This window comes from Aspergillus ruber (assembly GCF_000600275.1).
Source record: "Aspergillus ruber CBS 135680 unplaced genomic scaffold scaffold00038, whole genome shotgun sequence".
In the NCBI taxonomy this organism is placed as follows: Eukaryota; Fungi; Ascomycota; class Eurotiomycetes; order Eurotiales; family Aspergillaceae; genus Aspergillus; species Aspergillus ruber.
Genome location: NW_024467334.1, coordinates 169,420 through 188,795, shown reverse-complemented (window position 1 = coordinate 188,795; position 19,376 = coordinate 169,420). Strand labels below are relative to the sequence as shown.

At 49.1% G+C, this 19,376-nt stretch overlaps 6 protein-coding genes across 6 annotated transcripts in view; 3 read left to right on the top strand and 3 right to left on the bottom strand.

Annotated features, from left to right (window-relative positions):
- Positions 1-424: 424 nt before the first annotated feature.
- On the bottom strand, positions 425-2,478 carry EURHEDRAFT_416769 (putative 1,3-beta-glucanosyltransferase). Its single transcript, XM_040783045.1, has 2 exons — positions 1,373-2,478; positions 425-1,313 (listed from the first exon to the last, which is right to left on the bottom strand). The coding sequence occupies exons 1-2, from the start codon at positions 2,271-2,273 to the stop codon at positions 598-600; spliced, it is 1,617 nt and encodes a 538-aa protein (XP_040634849.1). The 5' UTR covers positions 2,274-2,478; the 3' UTR covers positions 425-597.
- A 3,872-nt stretch (positions 2,479-6,350) lies between these two features.
- On the bottom strand, positions 6,351-6,709 carry EURHEDRAFT_254098 (uncharacterized protein). The gene has a single exon (XM_040778118.1). It carries the CDS (start codon positions 6,634-6,636, stop codon positions 6,406-6,408), a length of 231 nt encoding a protein of 76 aa, XP_040634848.1. The 5' UTR covers positions 6,637-6,709; the 3' UTR covers positions 6,351-6,405.
- A 547-nt stretch (positions 6,710-7,256) lies between these two features.
- Positions 7,257-13,722, top strand: EURHEDRAFT_487693 (1,3-beta-glucan synthase). Its single transcript, XM_040785585.1, has 4 exons — positions 7,257-7,379; positions 7,453-7,622; positions 7,673-12,943; positions 13,000-13,722. Exons 2-4 carry the CDS (start codon positions 7,492-7,494, stop codon positions 13,325-13,327), a joined length of 5,730 nt encoding a protein of 1,909 aa, XP_040634847.1. The 5' UTR covers positions 7,257-7,379; positions 7,453-7,491; the 3' UTR covers positions 13,328-13,722.
- Positions 13,723-13,843: 121 nt separating this feature from the next.
- Positions 13,844-16,018, top strand: lcbA (serine C-palmitoyltransferase subunit lcbA). Its single transcript, XM_040783044.1, has 4 exons — positions 13,844-14,308; positions 14,358-14,868; positions 14,928-15,419; positions 15,467-16,018. The coding sequence occupies exons 1-4, from the start codon at positions 13,980-13,982 to the stop codon at positions 15,647-15,649; spliced, it is 1,515 nt and encodes a 504-aa protein (XP_040634846.1). The 5' UTR covers positions 13,844-13,979; the 3' UTR covers positions 15,650-16,018.
- A 1,049-nt stretch (positions 16,019-17,067) lies between these two features.
- scw4 (putative cell wall glucanase (Scw4)) lies at positions 17,068-17,958 on the top strand (the record flags this gene model as incomplete). The annotated part of the gene is made up of 2 exons (XM_040785030.1): positions 17,068-17,151; positions 17,197-17,958. Coding segments are annotated over 2 exons (846 nt in total), but the record flags the coding sequence as incomplete, so codon positions are not given.
- A 137-nt stretch (positions 17,959-18,095) lies between these two features.
- The window catches only part of EURHEDRAFT_518645 (DUF2013 domain-containing protein), a gene marked incomplete at both ends in the record, with an annotated part of 2,427 nt that continues 1,146 nt past the window's right edge, over positions 18,096-19,376 (bottom strand). The window contains one exon of the mRNA XM_040786700.1: positions 18,096-19,309. Within this exon, the coding sequence (XP_040634844.1) occupies positions 18,096-19,309 (1,214 nt within the window). The remainder of the gene's footprint in view (positions 19,310-19,376) is intronic.

Genomic DNA, 19,376 nt, shown 5'->3' with positions numbered 1-19,376 from the left:
ACTAGTGCTAAGACCCAGTTGACTCAATGAAAGATGTTAAGACCATGCTTGCGCATCGTATCTGTACAATGGGCGGATAGTCTAATTGGTATTCGTTGAGTACTTTATACACAATAGCTGAATCAAAGTTGCCTTGCACAACCTCTGCTTGTTCGTCCCATCATCAGTCCAAGCTGTGCAGGGACACGATCCAAAACCACGAAGAAAGTTGAAAAATAAATCAAGCCAAATCCATGAAACCCTTACATAGAACAAGATGTGACAACTAGCATAGAGACGATGGGCGATGATGATAGAAACATAGAAGAGGGAAGTCAAATCAGGAAGGAGTTACCTGATTTCCCTTGCACCACACAACACTACAAGAGTACTGCAAGATTGTCCTTACGCAATCTACACAAGGACAGTATTATATATAATCTATTATTTACGGCGGATTACCACCCAAAACGAAGCACACGAAAAAACACCGGGAGACTAAACACAGCCAACGGCTTGAACATTATTCACAAATTGACAAAGCTGGAATCCAAACCAATGGCAGTATAAGACAAGGAGAATATAGAAGAAATATATAAAATGGACGGTTCAAAAAATTTACAGAAGGATCATACCGGCACCGGCGACGACAGCGGTGGCCAGGTAAGCACCGAACTGCCAGACACCAACACGGACGGCACCAGGGGCGACCATGTGGGCAGCACCCTCAGAGCCGGAGGCAGAGGCAGAGCCGGAAGCAGAGACCTGGTTAGCGTTGCCGGTGGGCGAAGAGGTGACGGTACCAGTACCAGCGGAACCAGCTTCCTTGAGGAGAGCAGAGCAGGTGCCGCTGGGGGAGCTGGAGGTCTTGGTGGTGGCAGCGCCGTCGAAGTCGCAAGCGGAAGCGCCGTTGCCCTTGGACTTCTGCTGCTTATAGTACACGTTCATGGCGTAGGCGAGCTGCTCCTTGGGAGTGCAGACACTGTAGGCACCGTATTCACCAGTGGTGGCGTTGGCAGAGACACCGTCACAAACATCGTATCCGCAGACGGTACCAAAGACCTCACCAACCTTCTCGCCGTCCATCTTGCCCTTGACAGTGCACTCCAAGCTGTCCATCATGCAGGTGCAGAGGTCCTTGTTGGGCGAAGGAGGAAGAGGAGTGGCAGCAGCACGCCAGGCGCTGTTGACAGAGGGGCAAGACTGGAGGGCAGAGTTGGTGGGCTTGTAGTCGCTCTTCTTGGTACCGGTAGCCTTGACCTTGGCGAGCTGCGAGGAGAGGTTGTTGAAGTCGTCGAGGGTGCTGACCTTGTCGCCATCAACCGAGACGAGACCTAGTCATGTTAGTTTTCTGTTACGTGAGTCTATTGTGGGGAAAGGGAGAAGGACATACCGTAGTCATTCTCTTCCTGGAAGTACATATAGACAATACCACCAGACCAAACATCGTTCATCTGCTTGCCGTAGAGAGCTTCGACCTCAGAGAACTTACGGGGCTGGACAGCGTTGCAACCGTATTCAGCAAAGAAGACAGGGACGGAGTAGTCCTTGAACTCCTCAGTACGGGTCTTGTAACCAGACTTCTGGTAGTTGGAGTCACCACACCACGAGTAGATGTTGTAACCCCAGAAGTCAATGCTGTCATCAGAGTTGTCGCAGTTGAAGTAGTTGGCCATCTTCTCACGGATGTCAGCATCGTCGTTGGTGGCGTAACCAACACCCATGCTGCGGTAGTTCTTGGCCTTGATGTACTGCTTCATGTCACGGACAGCGGCCTTGACGAAGGCACTGGCGTCAGTGTTGTTGGCCTGGTTGGAGACTTCATTACCAGCGAAGAAACCAATGACGTTGGAGTACTGAGACATCTCGTCAACGACGCTGACGTAGCGGCTGTAGAGATCGGCATCCCACTTGGGGTCGTTGCGGACGATGGACTCGCTGGGAGAGGACAGATCCGAGATAACGTAGATACCGGCATCCTGGAGCAGCTTCATACACTCGCTGTGGTCGGCTTTGGGGTCGATGGCGTAGGTACGGATGGTGTTGGCACCCAACTTCTCAAGGTAGGGGACATCACGCTTGCAAGCATCGGCGTCGGCCAAGGGGTCTTTGAAGTTGTCTGTATCGGACTTGGGGCCCGAGTACTCCTGTTGGTAAGCAACACCCTTGATGTAGAACTGGGTGTCGTTGCTCTTGTAGAAAAACTTGGAGCCCTTGATGACAATGGGGTCCAAGTCAGCCAGAACGGTACTGGCAAAGAGAGTCGCACCAGCGACAACGTTGGTAAGCTTCATGACGGGCGTACGTCAAGCAAAAAGGAGAGACTGGTATAAAAAGAGTGTCAAGAAATGTTACAGAACGAATGTGTACAGAAAAAGATTGAAATAAAGAGAGACAACAGCGAAATCGCCGTAAGGACTTTTGAAGAGTGAGAGTGGAAGGAAGAGAGGGCTGAAAGGAAGATGTGGATGTAAAAAGAAAGAGAAGCGCTGAAACGGGGGGCTGAAGGGGGTCGACCCCAAAAAAAGGTGAAAGGAGCCAGCCATAGTGGACGGGTCCCTGGATGGAGCATGTCCCTGAGACAATTGAGAGCTTCTATTGGCTGCTAACTCAGAGTTTCCAGGGTCAACACAGCCCGCCGAATCCACCGGGGCTGGTGGAGTCACTAATCCTGCCAAGAGTTTCCTATTTAGGAACAAAGACAACGATCCAGGCCGACGATCCGCAGAGCAGCGGCTTTTGATTCGTTTAGGGACTGCCGCTTCCCATGGGAGCCGCCCCGTGATATCACCAACCGGAACAACGCGCAATCTTGTTCCACTCCTGAAACAAGGGTCAAGGAGAACAGTTAACTGCTGGGCTTCTTGGCAGCGCTGTCAATGGGCGTCTGCATGGTATTGATTGACTACAGTCGGATATATAAAAACCTTGGTCTGGAGTTGATAGTTATCAAGCCTGGATGGGTATACTCCGGAGTATTTCGATGTCAGGATATATAAGCTCACAGCCCCCGACGGTCGAGTTCAATATCTTATGCGGAATACTGCATGGGGCGGAACGGAATATAAGAAGATCAAAATCTCCTATTTAGAGTCGAGATGAATGTTAATAGGCTCTCTGCCACAACTGCTCATCCTTTTTTCAGGCTACCGTCACGCAATCCAATCGATTGTCTGGAGACGTTTTATGGATAGGACGGAAAAGAGTACGTAGTACGAGTGCTCTGTTGCGACAACGATGCTATTAATATCAGATCCTTTCACATCCTATGCGGTACCAGAAGAAAGGACACACTGGACACGACCCCGAGTCAGATTGGCTACGGAGTACGGAGTAGCAAACATGCTATTTTTATTCTCATCAGGGTGATGGGTACCACCTAACTAACCGTCGGTCTGCTGTACTATGGAGTACCACATTGGATTTTCTGGGGTATGTCAAAAGCCTATTGAGTAGATTTGACTTGGGGTCGTTGCCCTAAGAGTTGTGAGATTGGCACGTCAGAAAAGTCCCCATTGGTACGTGGTGGTTTCTTCTAGGAGAGTGCTAGCAGACTGCGGTGGTGAAGTATATATCCGTTGCACATGATGCCGCATTCCTACACCGTGCGGAGTACCACTCGCAGTACACTTGAGTGAATGATACTATCGAACCCCATCCGCCAGGATCCAGCTCGATATTTTATTCGTGCTGAAATAGCTGTAAAATTTCTGTCTCGAGCCTCTACTGTGCGCTATGCCAGTGGATAGATCTCAGGGGAGGGTGAGGGGCTCCACGATGTATATTGAACAGGTTAGCAAACTTATCCTGAATATGCGATGATATATATATTGCTTATCAACTACACTAGTAATGTCGTTGATTGAGCGGACAACTGAAGGCGTTTACACAAACCACTGGAGCTGTATTACAATATATGATTCTCGTTTTCGGTCAAGCATTGATCCATACCTTGCGCCTTGACATAATTGTCTTACTCTGGAGTACAGGTAGAAAAGATTGATTAGATCACAGTCACGGAGTACTCTATACTCTGTACTTCGTACGTACACACACATCAGCTACTAACCGAGCGCGGAACTCTGTCGGAATCCGCCACCAACATATGAAACCATCTCCGAAAGCCGTATGTGATGCGATTGGATTACAGAGCACAAAAGTTGTGATATTCCTCTGTGCCGTCCAGTGTGGCCGTGTTCGACGGTGATGCATGACAGCGGACAAATCAACGCCCGGATCACCGGATGATCTTGTTCCCACAGAGTACATGTCCACGTTGCCACCAGTGCGTTGTATTCTGCTGTTTCTACGGAGTATGCGCGAGTTGTGCCCTGACGATCGTTTCATTACTGAGACCGAAATCTCTCGGGGCGAGCGTACGGTGTACTCGTGGACGGGATAGGCATTGACTAGAAGGCCAAGCTCATGTGGTTGAAGATCGCTGACGTCCGTACTCTTGAGCATTCTAGATGTGATGATGTATCGTGTTGATGATGATGGAAATGTACGAGTAGAATACTCTGTTGGATGGATACTACTGTTCTTGCTGCCTTGTTGCCTGGCGTACAGAGCAACCACACCGTTGAATTCCCGTAGGATCATGCAACAAACCCCTTTTACTTTGTACAAGTACTCTTTTCTTGTTCAACCATATCGTATGGACTTGAGTCGTCCGTACGGGGTTACAGAAAAGTACATCTTGCCACCGTTTGGGACGAGCCCACCCTTTCTAGTGGATGTATCCGATTGGTTTAACTGGGTCCATCAGGAACCAACCAGATAGAGCCAGCATCCCCTGATTATTTTTTAGTTGCAGATTAGTGTCAGGCGATGTGGAGTTTCGTTGTTATTTTCGGATTGGTGTATGAGGCGAGTTCTGAATTATTTCTCGGTACAAGTGAGTCCTTTTGAGAAACTTCGCATGGAGTACCTGTACTAGGCATACTCTGTAGAGGAGTGGTGAGAGTGGCAGGTCCAAAAATGAGATGTGAGACTATGAAGAAAGTCAATTATTGAGTGAGGAATGTACAATTACCATGGACGACACCAGGTTCTAGGATCCAGTCTCAAAAAACTGTGGCTAGTAAGCTGATAAACTCTAAACAGGAACGTGCGACCACAGTATTTGTATTTCGTTAGGTACGGAGTATTTTACCTGGTAATCGGTATGGAACGATGGAATGTTTTAATTAATTATTTGACAATTTATTGACAACTATTAGCTGGAGTCTCGATTCCTTCTAGAATAAAATGGATACTCGCTTTTCTCCGTATTAGCACTATGTACTTTACTCCAGCAGTTCCCGATTGAAATTAGATTCCGTATCTCCCGTACTGGATTTGTACTTGTGCACCACACCCTGCATCCACCACAGACCCAAATAAGCAAAAAGAAGCAAATCAGGAACGGTGGCAAGAGTCGAGGCCGAAAAAGAAGCGCAGAAGTTTGTATGATTGGTGGGCTTGCTTTTTGAAAACGATCGATTTCCCGATATATCTGAAACATAAGTTAATCCATCCGTACTGTTACTGTACTGTACAAGTACTCTACGTGCATACAATATCCCATACACATCTGTATGGAAAACTCATAGAATAGACTGATAATAGGAGATCTCCCGTGACAGACAGATGGTTAATTAAAATAGACCAGTAGGGGAACTTTGGTGCTTAGCTTCTAGAATAGAAAAGCTAGTTTGATGATACAGGATGACTTATTCCGCACTGGTCGCCTGTAATTCGTACTGTACCCCCATGCATTCAGGGATAGCCGAGAAGGGGGATTATGAGTAAAGGTGGCGATTCACCAGCCGCAAACGATATCGAATACAATGGGTATGGCTAGCAAGAGATACTTTGTGTGCTTGAACAGAATAAAGTGCAAGTACGAATACATTCAACAACAGTCAAAGTCAAATTGCTGTATAGAGTGTTCTATCCATGGTTCCATGGAGCTTCGCTGTCTACAATAAAGCACTATGTATTGATATAAGTCCGGGCTCCATTTCCTCCCATGGTTCTCGGATACAAAGTACGTACTAGAGAACTTTTTTAGCAATGCATGCAGGGACTTGCCACTATTCGAATGCAAATAGTGAGGAGAACGAGTGCAGTAAATATTATGATTATCGATGATGGCAACGAACGATGGCGATGGTGATGCCATCCCTTCATACCAGTCGTGAAAAGCGAGGACAACGGAAACGATGGACTTGTACGTAAATATGGTGTATTGGTATTACCGACACGTCGGTATGTGTTTTCGGGCGGTGGAGACAAGTCTCAGGGGCCGTCCAGATACCATGGAATCCTATTGTTCGTATTTTCTAAAGGAGCTTGCACATAAGCACTAGAGGCTACAGAGTCTGCATATACCTTAAAATACAATGCAGGCACAATCCTCACTCTGGTTCTATTCTCTACACTTCATACTGTGCACGGTGAGTACTCCAGAGTATGTTCGCTGAATTGAACAAGTGTTGAATTGTAATTGTGGGGACACCATAAACCAATCATGTGCTGTTGTAGGAACTTGCACCAGCCCCCATCAGGGGATGTGGCTTGAGCGTGGTGTAATAACAGCGTATCATACAAGATATGTATTGTATACATCTGGTACATACCGGTAAATATAATCAAAACCAGGTACTGCTGCATGGGACTGTAAGGCACCGGCCAACCACAAGGTCTTCCGGAAGCGTAAAGTGTATGGTATCGTGTACTGTTGCGTATGAGCGGTAAAATGAGCAGATCCTGATTCCCAAAATAACCCGGTTGCAAAGGCTGGGCCATTCAAGTCTTTGGCCCATCTCTTCTTTCCTCGACCACCACTAGTAGTAATCACCACCACCACCGACCGCTAAACCACCACACACTCTCTTTTTTCCTGTTCGCGTCTTTCCCTCCCTCTCTTCCTTTCCTTTTCTTCCCTCTTCCTTCTTTTGCCGGTTTCGCTCTTTTTTCTTCTTCGTTTCTTCCTTTTTGGTTGTTGTCGTTTGAAACGTCTTTTTCCTAGACAACTTCCTACGCTTGACTCCCCCTTCCTTCTTTTCTGGCTTTTCTCTCGTTAGAGGAAAGAAGGACTGCCGGAGGGAGGTTGTTGTCTACCACTACCGCCTCTTGTCTTTAGACTACGCAGGTGCAGCTCTGTCTGGTGGCTTCCTAATTATCATCTTGACCTTTATTATTCTTTCGTTTTTCCCTTCTACCGTCCATTCGTTCTCTTAAAATCCGACTACCGTCTTGTTTCATCGACGCAGGATCGTTTCAGTCCAAGAACCACCCGTATAGGACTGTTGCCTCACGATACTCGTTTGCTCGAATCGTTTGCATCTTAATGCTCTTAAAGAGAGTTCTTACACCGACAACTTAATTTTTTTTTTAGATGGGTGACTGTTCATGTAAGATGACCTGGCCGGACCTGTCGTGATGACAACTGGAGAGGCTAACCAGTTCCCCTTGCCATGAATATAGAAAGCGTGAAAGAGAAATCGATTATAGCGACTTCCCGTTATGTCAGGATACCCGGGAGGTCACTATGATGATGGCTACGGCCATCCTCATGGTGATTCCTATTACCAAGACGAACACGGTCAAGGGTACTATGACCCCAATGACTATGGCGATGGCTACTACGATCAACAGTATGTGCCTCCCATCCCTTGAACAGAAGGAAATACTGACTGGTATACAGTGGATACTACCCGAGTGAGGGCTATGGCCAGGAGGCTGGTTACTACGACGGCCAGCAGGATGGCTACTACGGCGAGCCGTACTACGACGGAGGTAATGGCCATCAGAGTTACGGCGGCGGTCGACGCAGGGGTGATTCCGAAGATGAGTCCGAGACCTTCAGTGATTTCACCATGAGGTCCGAGACTGCTCGCGCCGCAGATATGGACTACTACGGCCGGGGAGATGATCGCTACAACAGCTATGCCGATAGCCAGTACGGTGGCCGGGGATACAGCTACCGTCCCCCATCCTCGCAAGTCTCCTACGGCGCCAACCGATCCTCCGGTGCTTCGACGCCCGTGTATGGTATGGACTATGGAAATGCCTTGCCGCCCGGTCAGCGCTCTCGCGAACCTTACCCGGCTTGGTCATCGGATGCCCAGGTGCCGGTTTCCAAGGAGGAGGTTGAAGACATCTTCCTTGATCTCGTCAACAAGTTCGGTTTTCAGCGGGACAGCATGCGAAACATGTACGACCATCTGTTGACATTGCTTGACTCGCGTGCTTCCCGTATGACTCCAAACCAGGCCTTGCTTTCTCTGCACGCCGATTACATTGGTGGTGACAATGCCAACTACCGTCGCTGGTACTTCGCTGCTCACTTGGATCTCGATGAGGCGGTCGGCTTTGCCAACATGAAACTCGGAAAGGCGGACCGCAAGACGCGGAAGGCCCGCAAGGCCGCCAAGAAGGCCGCGCAGGAGAACCCCGAAAACGTCGACGAGACTCTCGAGGCTTTGGAGGGCGACAACAGCTTGGAAGCGGCCGAGTACAGATGGAAGACCCGCATGAACCGCATGTCACAGCACGACCGGGTCCGCCAGCTAGCTCTGTATCTGATGTGCTGGGGTGAAGCTAATCAGGTTCGGTTCCTGCCGGAATGTCTCTGCTTCATCTTTAAGTGCGCCGATGACTACTATCAAACCCCTGAATGCCAGAACCGCGTGGAGCCTGTTGAGGAATTTACGTACCTCAATGAGGTGGTCACCCCCCTGTACCAGTACTGCCGGGACCAGTGTTACGAAATTGTGGATGGCAAGTACGTCCGTCGGGAACATGATCACAACAAGGTTATTGGTTACGATGACATGAACCAGCTCTTCTGGTACCCTGAAGGTATCGAGCGGATTAAGCTCGAGGACAAGACCCGCCTGGTGGACATTCCTATTGGCGAGCGGTGGACCAAACTGAAGGATGTCAACTGGAAAAAGGCGTTTTTCAAGACTTACAAGGAGACTCGTTCGTGGTTCCACATGGTGACCAATTTCAACCGTATCTGGGTCATCCATTTGGGATGTTTCTGGTTCTTCACTGCCTACAACGCTCCGACCATCTACACCAAGAACTATCAGCAACAATTGGACAACAAGCCCCCGGGTGCCTACTACTGGTCTGCAGTCGGTTTTGGCGGTGCTCTGGTTTCCTTTATTCAGGTTATGGCTACGATCTGCGAATGGCTCTACGTTCCACGCCGATGGGCTGGTGCGCAGCACCTGAGCAAGCGCTTGATGTTCCTTCTCGGCATGCTCATCATAAACCTGGCCCCCGGTGTTTTCGTCTTCGGTTGGGGTAACAAGGTCAAGGACCCAATTCCCCTGATCATTGGTATCGTTCACTTCTTCGTCGCGTTGGCTACGTTCGTCTTCTTCGCTGTTATGCCTCTGGGCGCGCTCTTCGGTAATTATATGAAGAAGCACGGCCGCCAGTATGTTGCCAGCCAGACGTTCACTGCCAGTTTCCCGCGTCTCTCAGGGAACGACATGTGGATGTCCTATGGTCTCTGGATTTGCGTCTTTGGCGCCAAGTTGTCGGAATCGTACTTCTTCTTGACGCTGTCGTTCAAAGACCCAATCCGGATTCTGTCACCCATGGCTCTAAAGAAGTGTATTGGTATCAAATACGTCGGAGATGTCCTGTGCTACAAGCAGCCTCAGATCTTGCTCGGTCTCATGTTCTTCATGGATCTGACGCTTTTCTTCCTGGATAGTTACCTCTGGTACGTTATCTGTAACACGGTCTTCTCGGTCGCTCGGTCGTTTTACCTTGGTGTCTCGATCTGGTCACCTTGGAGAAATATTTTCTCCCGTCTGCCAAAGCGTATCTACTCCAAGGTTCTCGCCACCACCGACATGGAGATCAAGTACAAGCCAAAGGTCTTGATCTCGCAAGTTTGGAACGCCATCATCATCTCCATGTACCGTGAACACCTGTTGGCCATTGACCATGTCCAGAAGCTCCTGTACCACCAGGTGCCCTCTGAACAGGAAGGCAAGCGGACCCTCCGTGCCCCTACCTTCTTCGTTTCCCAGGAAGACCAGTCTTTCAAGACGGAGTTCTTCCCGGCCGGCAGTGAAGCTGAGCGTCGTATCTCTTTCTTCGCCCAATCTCTCTCCACTCCTATGCCTGAGCCTTTGCCGGTAGATAACATGCCCACATTCACCGTCCTGATCCCTCACTACAGCGAAAAGATCCTGTTGTCCCTTCGTGAGATCATTCGTGAGGATGAGCCTTATTCTCGTGTCACACTGCTGGAATATCTGAAGCAGTTGCATCCTCACGAGTGGGATTGCTTCGTCAAGGACACCAAGATCTTGGCCGATGAGACTTCTCAGTTCAACGGCGAACCCGAGAAGAACGAAAAGGATGTGGCCAAGAGCAAGATCGACGATCTGCCCTTCTACTGTATTGGTTTCAAGTCTGCCGCTCCTGAGTACACTCTTCGTACCCGTATCTGGTCTTCTCTCCGCTCGCAAACTCTGTACCGTACCATCTCTGGTTTCATGAATTACAGCCGGGCCATCAAGCTTCTATACCGTGTGGAGAACCCGGAGGTTGTTCAGATGTTCGGCGGTAACTCTGAAAAGCTCGAACGTGAACTCGAGAGAATGGCTCGCCGCAAATTCAAGATCAGTGTCTCTATGCAGCGTTACGCCAAGTTCAACAAGGAGGAGCGCGAGAACACCGAATTCCTTCTCCGTGCCTATCCTGATCTACAAATCGCCTATCTCGACGAAGAGCCACCGGCGAACGAGGGCGAGGAGCCCCGTCTCTACTCGGCCTTGATTGACGGACACTGTGAACTGCTTGAGAACAACATGCGCAAGCCCAAGTTCAGGATTCAGCTCTCTGGTAACCCCATTCTTGGCGATGGAAAGTCGGACAACCAGAACCATGCCATCATTTTCTACCGTGGCGAGTACATCCAGCTCATCGATGCCAACCAAGACAACTATCTCGAAGAGTGCTTGAAGATCCGTAGCGTTCTTGCTGAATTCGAAGAGTTGACCACGGACAACGTCTCTCCTTACACTCCCGGTATCCCCACGACTAACACCAACCCCGTTGCCATTCTTGGTGCCCGTGAATACATTTTCTCCGAGAACGTCGGTGTTCTTGGTGATGTCGCGGCCGGAAAGGAACAGACGTTCGGTACCTTGTTCGCTCGTACTCTCGCCCAGATCGGTGGTAAACTGCACTATGGTCACCCTGATTTCCTGAACGGTGTTTTCATGACGACTCGTGGAGGTGTCTCCAAGGCTCAGAAGGGATTGCACCTGAACGAAGATATCTACATTGGTATGAATGCTATTCTCCGTGGTGGTCGGATCAAGCACTGCGAGTACTTCCAGTGTGGTAAAGGTCGTGATCTTGGTTTTGGTTCCATTCTCAACTTCACCACCAAGATTGGTACTGGTATGGGTGAACAGATGCTTTCCCGTGAATACTACTACCTGGGTACACAGTTGCCCCTTGACCGCTTCCTGTCATTCTACTTCGCCCACCCTGGCTTCCACATCAACAACATGTTCATTATGTTGTCGGTGCAGATGTTCATGATTGTCTTGATCAACTTGGGAGCGTTGAGACACGAGACCATCACTTGCAAGTACAACTCTGACCTGCCTATTACGGACCCTCTCCGCCCGACCTACTGTGCCAACCTGACTCCTGTCATTGACTGGATCAACCGTTGCGTTATCTCCATTTTCATCGTGTTCTTCATTTCGTTCGTGCCCTTGGCCGTTCAGGAGTTGACGGAGAGGGGTCTCTGGCGTATGGCTATGCGTCTGGCCAAACACTTCGGATCGTTCTCCTTCATGTTCGAAGTGTTTGTCTGTCAAATCTACGCCAACGCAGTGCACCAGAACTTATCTTTCGGTGGTGCCCGTTACATTGGTACTGGTCGTGGTTTCGCTACGGCACGTATTCCGTTTGGTGTCTTGTACTCGCGTTTCGCCGGTCCTTCCATTTACACCGGTGCCCGTCTGTTGCTGATGCTTCTGTTCTCGACATCTACCGTCTGGACGGCATCTCTACTTTGGTTCTGGGTCTCTCTGCTCGCGTTGTGCATTTCGCCCTTCCTGTTCAACCCTCACCAGTTCGCTTGGCACGACTTTTTCATCGACTACCGTGACTATTTGCGTTGGCTGTCTCGTGGTAACTCTCGTACCCACCAGTCTTCGTGGATCGGTTTCTGCCGTCTGTCCCGTACCCGTATCACCGGTTACAAGCGCAAGCTGCTCGGTGTTCCGTCGGAGAAAGGCGCTGGTGACGTGCCAAGGGCGCGCATTTCCAACGTCTTCTACAGCGAGATCTTCATCCCTCTGATCTTGGTCGGTGTCACCATTATTCCGTACTTTTACATCAACTCCAGAACCGGTATTGAGAAGACAACAAACGACAAAAACCAATCTGATCCTATCTTACGTATCGCCATCGTTGCTTTCGGTCCCATTGGTATCAACGCTGGTGTGTCAGGTGCCTTCTTCGGTATGGCCTGTTGTATGGGTCCTCTCTTCAGCATGTGCTGCAAGAAATTCGGTGCCGTTCTCGCTGCCATCGCTCACGCTATTGCTGTGATCGTCCTGCTTGCCATTTTCGAGGTTATGTTCTTCCTTGAGGGATGGTCCTGGCCTCGTTGCGTTCTCGGAATGATTGCCATGATTGCCATTCAGCGGTTCATCTACAAGCTGATCATTTGCTTGGCGTTGACTCGTGAATTCAAGCACGATCAGTCCAACATCGCCTGGTGGACCGGTAAATGGTACAGCATGGGTTGGCACTCCGTCTCGCAGCCCGGCCGTGAGTTCTTGTGTAAGATCACCGAACTGGGTTACTTTTCTGCCGACTTTGTTCTGGGTCACCTTCTTCTTTTCCTCATGTTGCCGGCTCTCTGCATTCCTTTCGTGGACAAGTTCCACTCTGTCTGTTTGTTCTGGTTGCGGCCAAGGTAAGTTTCTACCCCAGCTTTCCATCTGTTTGAACCGTATCTAACTCTGTCTATAGTCGTCAAATCCGTCCTCCCATTTACTCCCTGAAGCAGTCGAAGCTTCGCAAGAGAAGAGTTATCCGTTTTGCCATTCTCTACTTCACGATGCTCATTCTTTTCCTTGTCCTGCTTGTTGTGCCCCTGGTCGCTCGCAAGTACAAGGGCGCATTGGGTCTTGACTCTGATCCTCTGTCGAGCGTCGCTGGTGGTGGTCTGTTGCAACCTCTCGACGACAAGAACAACAACACCATCGATGGGTACACTGGTAGCAACCTGCCGCCTGGCATGCAGGCGATTACCAGCGGTTTTGGCGCGCCCACTCCATCTGGTTCCGCAAGTTCTTAAAGTACTTTGTTTTTTAAATTTTCAATTCTATTGTCATGAAAGGGCGTTTTCTCCATTCCCCCCCCCGTTTTGCTGAGTTTTCAGCCCCTGGAGCATCAACACGAGCTGTATAACGTATCCAATGTCTTTGAAAGAGAAGAACCAAGAAAAGGAAAATACAGAAAGCATGGAAGAAAGGGGATAAACCCAGCGGTTCTTTTGATATATTCTCTTCGTGTCGTTTTGTGTCCATTTTAATGAAGCCCATTTTTGTGTTTACTGCTTGTATTCTCGGTGTTCTGTTCCCTCATTAGATTTCCAATCGTTTCTCAATTTCATTACCGGCTTTCTCGATTTCGCTGATTCCCTCGTTTTTTGTGAATTAGAGCAAATGCAACGATTATCATATACTAGGGTATTATGTTCTATTAGTAGAACCGCGTAGTTGCTCTCGATTCATAAAATTATGCATCTTGGGGTCACGTGCCTTCCCGCTCGACTTCCGCGTCGCTCCTTGAATCAATCCCCGACGTCTGTCCTGTACGCCTCGACTCCTTGTCCATCCCGTTCATTTATATCACTTCTTTTTTTTTTTCCTCTGAACCACAACAGATACTCACTTCTGACACTCCCTTTCGATTGTTGCGCCGCGAGCGCTGTCCATTTTTCAGTCATGGATATCCAGGAGACCCAACGTCTCCTTTCGGAGTACCTCCATGAACTAGCAAATCTGTTCCATCAGCTCCCCGGATCTGCTATTTTCCTTCGCTATGTGAAGTCGAGTTATCAAGATGACCCCATTCGGTCGATGGTCGAATTGTTCCTTTTCCTTTTCGCTGTGCGGTATTTGCTTGCGCCCAAGTATTCGACGAAGCCTGGTGTTGTTCAACTTTCGGACGATGAAGTTGATGATTTGATTGATGAATGGACGCCGGAGCCGTTGGTGGGAAGCCCTACGCCTCTGGAGGAGATGGAGGTTGAGAAGAGGACTGTTATTGTTGGGTATGATTCTCTGTTTCTGTGTGAATGCTTTCACTGACGCCTCGTATAGTCCCGTCGGCCCCAAATCCAAGCTCTCGAATGGTCGCACCGTCATGAACCTCGCATCCGTCAACTTTTACAACTTTAACACGAACGAATCGCTCAAGGAAAAGGCTATCCAAACTCTTCGCGACTACGGTGTCGGTCCCTGTGGTCCACGTGGATTTTACGGTACGCAGGATGTGCACATGAAGACTGAAGCGGATGTGGCGTCATACCTCGGTACTCCGGCCTGTATCATCTATGCGCAGGCGTTCTCAACAATTTCCAGTGTTATCCCCGCGTTTTCGAAGCGTGGTGATATCATTGTTGCGGATAAGGGTGTTAGCTTTGCTGTTCGGAAGGGTATCCAGATTTCTCGGAGTATTGTGCGGTGGTATGAACATAATGATATGGAGGACCTGGAGAGGGTTCTGGCCAAGGTTACCAAGGAGCAAGCCAGGAAGCCGCTCACTAGGAGGTTTATTATCACTGAGGGTATTTTTGAGGCACACGGTGATGTGGTGAATTTGCCTAAGATTGTATGCACCCTTCCTTCCTGAACTATCTTTGGGACGTTGCGCTAACCTGATCCTGGCAGATCGAGCTGAAACTTAGGTACAAATTTCGACTTATCCTCGACGAGACTTGGTCGTTCGGTGTCCTTGGACGGACTGGCCGCGGTGTGACGGAACACCAGAATGTCGATGCAGCGGAGGTTGATATGATTGTGGGATCGCTGGCCGGCCCACTCGTCGCAGGCGGAGGTTTCTGCGCTGGTTCGGAGGAAATCGTCCATCACCAGCGTATCTCTGCAGCGGCATACACATTCTCTGCCGCCTTGCCCGCCCTTTTGTCTACGACTGCCAGTGAGACGATTAACCTTTTACAAAATAACGCCGATATCGTCTCTCAGCTACGGGAACAAACCAAGGTTATGAGGGCACAGTTGGTTCCTCGCAGTGACTGGGTTTATTGCACCAGCGCTCTGGAGAACCCTATCCTCATCCTGCCTCTTAAGCCTGAGGTGGTTGCTGCTAAGAGATTGTCGTTTGAGGACCAACAGTTTTTGTTGCAGGATGTTGTTGATGAGGTATGTTCACTTCATCTGATAACCTAAAGCTTGTCTAACTGTTCTAGTGCACGGCAAATGGAGTCCTCGTTACCCGTTTGAAGTTTCTCGATGACAATTTTGAACCCAGGCAGCTCCTTCTTCCGGCGCTGAAGGTCTGCGTGACCACCGGCCTGACCCGGAAAGAGATTGAAAAGGCAGGGACAATAATCCGCCATGCTATTACGAAAATCGTCAACAGGAAGAAGTAATGTCTTACTGTTTAGACTACAAAAACGAAGTTTGTTCATGACATTCATGTTGCCATGGTTTTCCCTGTGTTTCATAAGGTTACGTTGGCTTCTTCATTCTCGGCCCGCTTCTTTAGTTCACCTTTAATTCCTGTCTATTATTATCGACCCTACATACACTATTTGTATAGCATGTCTACGAAGAGGATGGTTTGGCTATCCCTTTGCACAGTGGCCGCCTTGTACTAAAACACTGACTCTTTTGATTCTGTTGGCGAGTCTTGTTCAGCTTCGCATCTGTTTTGGTCATGTTTTCTTGCTTTCGACGTGGGCATTATTAGACTTAATTCATACATCTTTAATACGGATTGACTTAATACCTAATGCCGAAAGCATAGTTGGAATTTCCTGCTAACAAGAATTAGGCAAATCGAGTACTAAGTGTAGCAGATGGCATCAAAACATGGTAAAACGGAAAACCAATGTCGTAACTCCCTTGATGTCTCCCCCTCCACAAACCTTCCCTTGCCAAGACACACAGCATTCTGTTCTAGGAGTACCACACCCCTTTGCCCCTCAAGGGCCTCAAGGGAACACAGAAATTAGACATCATATCGCTATGTACAATCATTCCTGATTAAATTACCCCAGAGTCCGGAGTATTTAATCGCATCTAGATCCCACGAGCTCCTTCCCGGCCACGCATTCCTGGGAGGTTATTAGCCCCAGGCATTCCGCGGAAGGAACATTTTCTTTGAATCAGGTTTGTGGGACATTCTTCATTCTTGGGGCCGTGTGTTAGGAGTTGGAAAGTGTTGCATTGCATTGTGTTACTGTGTTGGATTGGATTGAATGGGATTTCGTTGGTAGGGTTGGTTTATTGTCTGTTACATGCTCGCAGTGCGGGGTGCTTGAGATTTGTATTGGGATTGTTGGATTTGGATTAGTTATTCTATTGACTATGGCTATGGACTAACTTGCTTCTTCGAGGCTTTTTACGTCTTGATACCCCCAATTACTTTGATCGAGTGTACATCGGATACGGTATACTTGATTAGGGTTGCTACCTACCAAAGCCAATCAATATATGCGATTACAAGAAAAACAAACCCAAGATCAACATGCGACATCTCGCCCAAGCTTTGATAACAATATATGCCCTGCTCGCAATTGCAGTTGCAGCTCCTCATGGTATTCCCCTTTCTCTATTTGACCCTTATCGAATGTCTGGACTAACCCCATGCTAATGCACAGGTATCTCGTATAATAACATCCAACACCACAAACGAGATGATCCAGATCAACATTTACCACCCGAAATAGAGGAACCAGGGCTAGATTCATTACCTCGCCACCATTACAATCACAACCATTACCATGGCCACGACCACGGCTACCATGGCAAACCACCTACCGGACAACCATCACCAAAGAAACGAAAATTCGGAATTTCCTATTCCCCTTACAACACAGACAGTACCTGTAAATCCCAAGATGAGGTGAATGCTGATATCGACAGACTTGTTTCAGCATCACTACTACCGCCAGAAAACAATAAAGAAATCGAGGATAGTGACTATGGCTTCATTAGAATCTACGGTATAGACTGCAACCAAACCGCCACCGTGACAACAGCCGCAAAACGACACAATCTCCGCGTTTTCGCTGGAATATTTGATCTCTCTGATTTTCCACATTCGCTCGACGCCATTATCGACGTCGCACATTCACATTCCCACCTAGAAGTCCCCGAAGGAGGCGAAGAAAACGGCTGGTCCATTTTCCACACCATAGCAATCGGCAACGAACTAGTCCAAACGCACCAATCCACAATCCCAGAGGTAATCTCCGCCCTCCACCAAGCACGCAGCATCCTCCGCTCCGCAGGCTACAACGGGCCCGTCGTAACAGTTGACACATACACAATGCTCCTCGAACACCCGGAACTATGTGAAGCATCTGACTACTGCGCGGCGAATTGTCATGTGTTCTTCGATGCAACGCAGACACCTGACAGGGCGGGGGATTATGCGTTTGACGTTGCAAGAAGGATTTCGGAGGGGACGGAGGGGAAGAGTGGGGGGAGGAAGAGGACTGTTATTGCGGAGAGTGGGTGGCCACATGATGGGGTTGCGAATGGGAGGGCTGTGCCGTCGGGGGAGAATCAAAGGGTTGCTGTTGAGAGTTTGAGGAGGGTGTTTCGGGAGCAGAATGACGAGGGTGAGGATGGGGATGCTGGGCTGGTGTTGTTTACGGCGTTTGATGATTTGTGGAAGGTTGATAATGAGGGGACGTTTGGGGCGGAGAGGTTTTGGGGGATTAATCGGTGATCTTTGTTTGTGAATTTGTTGTATTCTATGCTATACTGTATACAACATCTGTATAATAGCCATCTATATGCTGTACTTTAGCAATAAAAAATGATCCATGCAATGATGCATAAGCAATGCAAACTTCAGACCATGTATCACTCCAATGAAACGTTTTGTACCGCTTCCTCAACGCTGACCGTGTGTTCCCCTGTATCACTCTGCTCAGACTGCTGCGCCTGCTTTCGTCCCCAGCGACGTGTCTTTGGTGGTTCAGGCTTCTGTCCTTTCCCTTGCTGCACCATGTTATTAAGATTACTTTGGTTATTATACTGGTTGTTCTGGGACTGCACAGCAGGATGAATTGCCGATCGTCTTGGTGGAGGTACAGCTGGGGGAGGATTCGAAGCAGAGCGTCGCAAGTGAGCAGGAATGGGTGGTGCGAGAGAAGAAGATGTACTTGTTGATCTCCGTCGAATGCCTGTTCCTGGCGGTGGTGGAGGCGGCGTAGGAGTGACAGCTCTTGTAATTGGACTAGATGGTACCTGTGAGTCTTCCGGGATTCTGTCGACGTTCTCATCTTCCTCGTTATTGCGCCGTCCGCGCCATCGTCTCGTTTTAGGCGGTTCAGGTTTAATCTTCGGTCTAGGTTTGGCACCAGGGTGCACGGATTCTGTTCCTGGTGGGAAGTCTGTTCGGCTTGGTGTGATGACGCCGGGTTTCTCATGTTGAGATGCTACCTCAAGTACACTCAGGGAGGACGAAGAAGCCGGTTCCAGATGCATCCCTAGTCGTTTCACTGCGCTCAGTTTACGGTGGTGATGGCGTATGTCAGGCGAGCCAGGGGCTTTCTGGTGGCCGATTGGCGACGTAGTACCCCTGTCAGAGCTGCTGCTGGATGATGTGGTCTGCGATGCTTCCAAGGGTTCACCGGTGGCTGCGGAGACGGATCCTGCACGAGATGCAGCCTGTGATTCAGGCTCAGGTTCCACACCCCGCAGCCACTCGACCGCTGCGCATCGCATCACGAGTCGCTTTGTCGTTTCGTCGACATCTTCAAAATGCTGGATCCTCTCCTCGTCCGTCTCCTGCGCAGAGAGCTGACCGCGAATGAGGATGTTAAGCATGCGCTTCAATTCGTCCCGTTTGTAATATGGTGGATATCTCAATTGAGTGTGAGCGAGCAACGGGTAAAGCACGCGGAGGTAGGTGTGTCGTAGAGCGGAAGCTTCCTCGGGAAGATCAAGCAGGTTTCGAATAAGAATGTCAACTAGGACACGCAGGTCATTCGTGTAGAAGTACTCAAAGGTGGATGGAGTGGTGAAGAGGAGGTACAGGAGCTTGAGAGTGAGGAGCTGGAGGGATGTTTCAGCTGTTCAGGTTAGCACCCCGTGTACCATGTGTCCAAGCAAAAAAAAAAAAAAAAAAAAAAAAAAAGA

Excerpts from the sequence above, each read along its gene's own strand:
- EURHEDRAFT_487693 (XM_040785585.1), top strand. The coding sequence starts at position 7,492 with ATGTCAGGATACCCGGGAGGTCACTATGATGATGGCTACGGCCATCCT. Across the intron at positions 7,623-7,672 it reads GATGGCTACTACGATCAACA|TGGATACTACCCGAGTGAGG; the intron begins GTATGTGCCTCC and ends ACTGGTATACAG. Across the intron at positions 12,944-12,999 it reads TTGTTCTGGTTGCGGCCAAG|TCGTCAAATCCGTCCTCCCA; the intron begins GTAAGTTTCTAC and ends CTCTGTCTATAG.
- lcbA (XM_040783044.1), top strand. The coding sequence starts at position 13,980 with ATGGATATCCAGGAGACCCAACGTCTCCTTTCGGAGTACCTCCATGAA. Across the intron at positions 14,309-14,357 it reads AAGAGGACTGTTATTGTTGG|TCCCGTCGGCCCCAAATCCA; the intron begins GTATGATTCTCT and ends CGCCTCGTATAG. Across the intron at positions 14,869-14,927 it reads TGGTGAATTTGCCTAAGATT|ATCGAGCTGAAACTTAGGTA; the intron begins GTATGCACCCTT and ends TGATCCTGGCAG.
- EURHEDRAFT_416769 (XM_040783045.1), bottom strand. The coding sequence starts at position 2,273 with ATGAAGCTTACCAACGTTGTCGCTGGTGCGACTCTCTTTGCCAGTACC. Across the intron at positions 1,314-1,372 it reads CCAGGAAGAGAATGACTACG|GTCTCGTCTCGGTTGATGGC; the intron begins GTATGTCCTTCT and ends TAACATGACTAG.
- EURHEDRAFT_254098 (XM_040778118.1), bottom strand. The coding sequence starts at position 6,636 with ATGCAGCAGTACCTGGTTTTGATTATATTTACCGGTATGTACCAGATG.